This window comes from Cebus imitator, unplaced genomic scaffold (genome assembly GCF_001604975.1).
Source record: "Cebus imitator isolate Cc_AM_T3 unplaced genomic scaffold, Cebus_imitator-1.0 Scaffold129, whole genome shotgun sequence".
NCBI lineage: Eukaryota > Metazoa > Chordata > Mammalia > Primates > Cebidae > Cebus > Cebus imitator.
This window is the reverse complement of record NW_016107444.1, coordinates 2,888,950-2,895,715: the sequence shown is the minus strand read 5'-3', so window position 1 is coordinate 2,895,715 and position 6,766 is coordinate 2,888,950. Positions and strand designations below refer to the sequence as shown.

Below are 6,766 nucleotides of genomic sequence, written 5' to 3'. Positions count from 1 at the left end.
GTTCCATGAATTATGTATTAGGTAGATTGAAAGGATCAAAATTATAATAAAAGCAGCATACTCTGTATCAGGTACAATGCCTAATACTTTATATGCACTATTTCATTAAATTCTCTTAACTATCCCATGAAGTGGGTGCCATTATTCCCAGTTTACAGTTGAGGAAACTGACTTAAAGAGATTATGTAATTTAGTCAGTGGTAGAGCTGGGACTCAAACCCATGTCTCTTTGACTCTGCATCATATTTCCACAACTGGAAGTTGTGCCAGTTGCCATGGGTGCCAGCATCCAAAGGATGCTATATTTTTTATTTTAGCACACATTTAATACATACTAATTAAATGTCAGACTCTGTGCCAGATACAGAGATAAATGAGAGAATCCTCATCCTCAGGAGTTTTAGCCTCCACAAAACAGATAAGATCAACACAGCGTTCTAATTTCTGTTAATAGAGGCATATACAAAGTCCCAGGGAGAACTCAACCTGTCCCTTTGGGAAGAAGTACCTAAGGAACATGGAAACCAAACATGTCATTTAGGGGAAAGAGAAGCTAGGCCCAGGAGGCCTGATCATATGATAAGTATCATTGAAACCTGTAGTTTTAGGTACAAATTTGTTTGTTGAAATGAGTAGCTAAATTCAACGGTATTAAGAAATAAATATCAGTCTCATGAATTTCAGTTTTGATTCATAAACTATCTGCTCATATCATAAATTAAATAAAAATAGTCAGAATATGCTGCCCTTAAAATGAGAAAACAGTGTTTTGACATGCAAAAAAAAGAAAAGATGAAGACCTTATGCCACATTGAGAGTAGTTTCCATAGGTCCTAGGAGTTAATAGTCCTTTTTTGCTCTGTGTTGATTAGATGGATCACACTTTGATTAGTATCTTCAGTTGGGGCCTCATATTTTAATAGGAATGTTGACAAAGCAGACCAACTATAAAGGAGGGTGACCCATTCTTCAACACTAGCTCACTCAGGTGTCACCTTAGTTATGATACCCTCTCCTACTTCTTTTTTTTTTTTTTTAATAGTTTAATTCAATGGATGTTTATTAAATAATAGCCAGGTAAAAGGCAGTGGGCTGAGTTTAATGATACTCAAATAAGCTTACAATCTATTCAGGTAATAACAGTCACTATATATTAAAATGAACAAGTACCCTCTACTACTTCTATGCCTTTGTTAGTGTTGTCATTCTCTGCTTTGAATGTGTCTCTTATCTCCTTCTCCTGCCCTACCTGTTATCTTCCCAGCCTCCTTATTTCCCTACTAACTCGTGATCATTGTTCCGGATGCAGTTCAAGTGTCCATTTCTCTGGCACTCTTCCCTACCCTGGGTGAAGTGCCTCTTTTGTATTACATGTTCCTTATTATGTCACAATCGTCTACCATTCAACCAGCATTTCTGAGTACTTTTTGGGTTGCAAGGCATTGGTGACAATACAGCAGATACCTGCCAGTGGGAGTTAATTGAATCATTAACTCCCAGTGGGAGTTAATTGAATCATAATTTCCGAAAACTAGTGAGGGAAATAGATCCATATGCAAATGATCTTATTATGAAGTAGCATATCCTAGGCATCTTAAGAGAGATGTAAAATATAGAAGCAGGGAGATAAAATAAATAAAATAGAAAAACAATTCATAGGAAAACTGACTAAAATGATCAAGGGAGACTATATGGAAGAAGCATATAGGTCCAGCTTCAGGGGACAGGAAGAATTTAGGGGTTCAGAGACAGAGAAAGCCTTTCTAGTTAGAGCCAATAACATGTGAAAAGACATGGGAAGGCAAAAACAAATAATGGTAGTAAAAAATAGGAACATGGAGCATCCATGTTATTAATATGATGGTAAATGATAAAAAGATACTTGCCTATATGCTACATCTATGTATACTATAAAAGAAAAAATATTGTTAAGACATACTAGAAAGAAATAACTCAAAATAATAGTGATTTTTGTTAGGGTGGTGAGACTATGGGCATTTTTTTCTTTTTCCCTATTTTCTAATTTTTAAATTTTATTATATAAATTTTTATTCCCTGCCTTTTGGTATTGCATCATAAAGGTCAACTATACCTTCCTTGTTCCTTAATGCTAAGCAGAGGTAGGACTTCTGATTGGTATATACCATAGTCAGATCCAACAGACCTTATCTCTTCCACATGTAGAAGACTTTCTGGAAGCAACATTTTAAAAACTGCCTATAAGATGCCAATAATAGCTAATATGGTTTAGCTGTGTCCCCACCCAAATCTCATCTTGAATTGTAGTTGCCATAATCTCCAAATATCATGGGAGGGACCCAGTGGGAGTTAATTGAATCATAGGGCTAGTTACCTCCATGCTATTCTCGTGAGATCTCATGAGTTCTGATGGTTTATAGGGGGCTTTTTTCCCTTTTACTCATTCTTCTTCCTGCCACCATGTCAAGAAGGATGTATTTGCTTCCCCTTCCACCATGATTGTAAGTTTCTTGAGGCCTCCTCAGCCCTCAAGAAACTGTGGGACTGCAAGTCAATTAAACCTCTTTCGTTTATAAATTACCCAGTCTCAGGTGTATCTTTATTAGCAGTGTGAGAATGGCCTAATACAATATCTAACAAAAGCTAACATTATTTGTAGTGTTTATTCTGTGACAAGTGCTGAGCTAAGCACAGACCTACAATATTTCAGCTAGTCATGACAATTCTGTGAGGTTATTATTGCTATTTTGTTGATGTTATTTTGGGAGTTTTCAGTAATTTGCCCAAGGTAGTATAGCTAGTAAATGACTGGAGCTGAAATTCGCATCCAGGTCTGCCTGACTCTGAACCCTGAACTCTAGTTCTGACTCTCTGGGAAGGCTCACAGTTGGCTGGGGAGAGTGGGTTTGGGGAGGAAAGAAAAATGTGAAAAAAAAAAAAGAACTTGTCTATCACACATAAGGCATTTATTGAGAGGAATGATTTTTAAAGTCACAGAATCAGTTTCTCTGTCAGGAATTTGTTACTAAGAGTTATAGTTTCATCATCTAGAAAAGCGGAATGTATTAAATCTTTTTTGTAATCATATGCTAGTAATGAAAGCATTACATTGGGTTTTTCCTCTCCGTTATCAAATAGCATATTACTCTGAACAATGAAAACTATCACCATTTCTTGCCACATGTTGAAAAGATTACCCACATGTCATAGACCCCCTCTCTTTTTTGTACAGATTTGGCAGCAGTATTTTGCAGCAAAAGATACAGTCTACGCAGTTATTCCTGTAAGTAGTTTGGAGGGGAAAATGAAAGTGTTACAACTTGAAAGTCAGTTCTCTGACCTTAGCAGGCAGTTGCCTTTACTTTTCCTATGTTTATTGCCTCTTGAGAAGCTGCACTTTACAGCGCTGAGAGTTTTTATTATGCCCCGAGCACCAGAGATTGGAAGCTCCATATGGTATATTTATGGTTCTTGTTTTCCTTCATTCTACTTTAAAAATGTCTCTGAGTCAAGCCTCTGACAAGGGAAGGTGGTATAAGTTCATGTTGCTGAGTAATTTCCAGATGTCTTTTTTTTTCTTTTTTCTTTTTTTTGAGACAGAGTCTTGTTTTGTCGCCAGGTGCCAGGCTGGAGTGCAGTGGCACAATCTCGGCTCACTGCAATCTCCGCCTCCTGGGTTCAAGCAATTCTCCTGCCTCAGCCTTCCGAGTAGCTGGGACTACGGGTATGTGCCACCACACCCAGCTAATTTTTGTATTTTTTAGTAGAGACAGGGTCTCACCATGTTGGCCAGGATGGTCTCGATCTCTTGACCTCGTAATCCACTTGCCTCGGCCTCCCAAAGTGCTGGGATTACAGGCTTGAGCCACCGCGCCCAGCCTTTTGTTTCTTATTGATGTTTTCCAGCCAAGCTTTTGGAATTTAAGACAGGGCCTCTAGCATAGCATTTTTCCCTTCTCGTCTGTAAGTGACCTATACCTGAGCTGACTTGGAGCTTCTTCCTACTCTTTCTCTGGCAATTCTCCTTAGTAAGTGGCCTTTTCTTGGTCTTTCCATTCTTGAAATTACTCATAGAGATGATCAGGCCAAGCATGGTGGCTCACACCTGTAATCCTAGCACTTTGGGAGGCCGAGGCAGGTAGATCACGAAGTTAAGAGATCGAGACCATCTTAGTCAACATGGTGAAACTCCGTCTCTATTAAAAATACAAAAAAAAAAAAAATTAGCTGGGCATGGTGGCCCACGCCTGTAGTCCCAGCTACTCGGGAGGCTGAGTCAGGAGAATTGCTTGAACCCAGGAGGCAGAGGTTGCGGTGAGTCGAGATCGCGCCATTGCACTTCAGCCTGAGTAACAAGAGCGAAACTCCGTCTCAAAAAAAAAATAAAAGATGATCACCATCTACTGCTTGACCATTAAGGTCTGTGACAGAGAAGGAATGCTGCTGGCTTCTCTGGTTTAATGTTGTTTTGCTGGCCTCTGCTATGATAAAGCATTTGAAGTACTGGATTATCAGCTAGTTCTTTTTCTCTGAAGGAGGGTGGGGGCTTAGTTTCTATCAAGCACACAAATATATACTGAGATTACATGAGTAAGTATAAGCTTAAGGAGGAAAACATAGACAGAAGGAATTTGTTATAAAGCCAGACCTTTTGGTGGTTATGATGGTATCACTCTTTTTTTTTTTTTAATCTCTCATACGTATATACCCTTATCCTTCATGAATTCAACAGCCAGAAAAAGAGTCTGTACTTTTCAAGATGTTTTAGATCTCTGGTACTGACTCGCTGTTTGAACAGGCCTTCTCAGCTCTCCCTCAAACTGACTTAGTGACTTGATGTCTCTGACCCTTGTCAGAGTTTCCTGGAGCATTTGGAGCATTGGTGTACCAAGTCTTTACACATAATTCTGACAATAAACAGCAAAACAGTTGTCTGGTTTTTCTTGTCTTTCTATCATGAGTAATTTGTAAATGATGATACTTAAAAGACTGTTTTAGTTGTATTATAATTCTAGAATTCAGTCTTGGTGAATTTAAATGTGATTATGGCCTTTTGTGTTTTATTGTTTGTAGGTTAATTTTATTCTTTTCCAACCTGCAGGAAGAAAAGTTTGATTTGATCTGGAACCGAGCTCAGTCCTGTCCAACAGTAAGTTTCTGGTGACCACGTAAGGGTTGCTTATCAATGCTGCCAAACAAGTATTTTCCAACCAATCACATCATATTTTATACTGTCTCATATGTTATAGTGCTGCCTTAATAAAGATGCTCACATGTTGATTGTGCTAATAAGTGACGTTTTCAGCCCTACAAAATGATGTGGATTTGGCCCAATAAGCCTCTGGCTTTTCATCTCCTACCACGTCAGCCCTTACTAATGCAGATCTTAATCTGTCAGTACAATTACATTTCAGAAGGCACCTGAGACCTTAATCTTTTCAACGTCTTTTTTTGGGAGTTTTATTATTTTTAATTGACACATAATAATTATATTTATGGAGTATAGTGTGATATTTCAATACATGTGTGCAGTGAGTAATGATCAACAGGATAATTACCACATCTGTCTCCTCAAACACTTATGATTTCATTGCATTGGGAACATTCAGAATCCATTCTTCTAGTCGCTATTTGAAACGATACAATAAGTCACTGTTGATTATAGTACTTTATAGTACCATAGAAGACTAGAATATATTTCTCCCATCTAGCTGTACTTTTGTATACCTTAACCAAAAGGTTATTGGCTATTCCCTCCTCTAGTAACCACTATTCTACTCTATACTTCTATGAGATCAGTTTTGTGTTGTTTTTTTTTAAGCTTCCAACATATGGGTGAGAACATGTGGTATTTGTCTTTCTGTGCCTGGCTTATTTCACTTAACATAATGTTCTCCAAGCTCATCCATGTTGTCACAAATGACAGAACTTGTTCTTTTTTGTGGCTAAATAGTATTCCATTGTGTTTAGATACCACATTTTCTTTATCCATTTATTTGTTGATGGATGCTTAGGTTGATTCCATATCTTGGCTATTGTGAATAGTGCTACAGTAAACATGGGAGTGCAGATATCTCTTCAACATACTGATTTCCTTTCCTTTGGATATATATCCAGTAGTGGGACTGCTGGATCATGTGGTAGTTCTCTTTTTTTGTTTGTTTTTTTTATTTGTTTGTTTTTTGAGACAGAGTTTCACTCTTGTCCAGGCTGGAGTTCAGTGGCAAAATCTCAGTTCACTGCAACCTCCACCTCCCAGAGTCAAGCAATTCTCCTGCCTCAGCCTCCTGAGTAACTGGGATTATAGGCATGTGCCACCATGCCCAGCTAATTTTGTATTTTTGGTGGAGATGGGGTTAACCATGTTGGTCAGGCTGGTCTCGAACTCCCAACCTCAGGTGGTCCACCTGTCTCAGCCTCCCAAAGTGCTGGGATTATAGGCATGAGCCACTGTGCCCGGCCTCTTTTTAGTTTTTTGAGGAACCTTCATAATGTTTTCGATAATGGTTGTACTAATTTACATTCTATCAAAGTATATAAAAGTTCATTTACAGATGAGGTCTCACTGTGTTGCTTAGGATGGCTTTGAACTCCTGGCCTCAAATGATCCTCTCACCTCAGACTCCCAAAGTGCTGGAATTGCAGGTTGTCTTTTTTTTAATAATAGCTGTTCAAGGCCGGGCGCGGTGGCTCACGCCTGTAATCCCAGCACTTTGGGAGGCCGAGGCGGGTGGATCACGAGGTCAAGAGATCGAGACCATCCTGGTCAACATGGTGAAACCCCGTC

At 38.8% G+C, this 6,766-nt stretch overlaps 1 protein-coding gene across 1 annotated transcript in view; it reads left to right on the top strand.

Moving 5' to 3' along the window:
* Window positions 1–6,766, top strand: part of ATPAF1 (ATP synthase mitochondrial F1 complex assembly factor 1) — a 29,617-nt gene that overhangs the window by 7,896 nt on the left and 14,955 nt on the right. Inside the window, exons 4-5 of the mRNA XM_017540925.2 lie at window positions 3,212–3,262; window positions 5,081–5,128. Coding sequence (XP_017396414.1) covers window positions 3,212–3,262; window positions 5,081–5,128 — 99 coding nt within the window. The remainder of the gene's footprint in view (window positions 1–3,211; window positions 3,263–5,080; window positions 5,129–6,766) is intronic.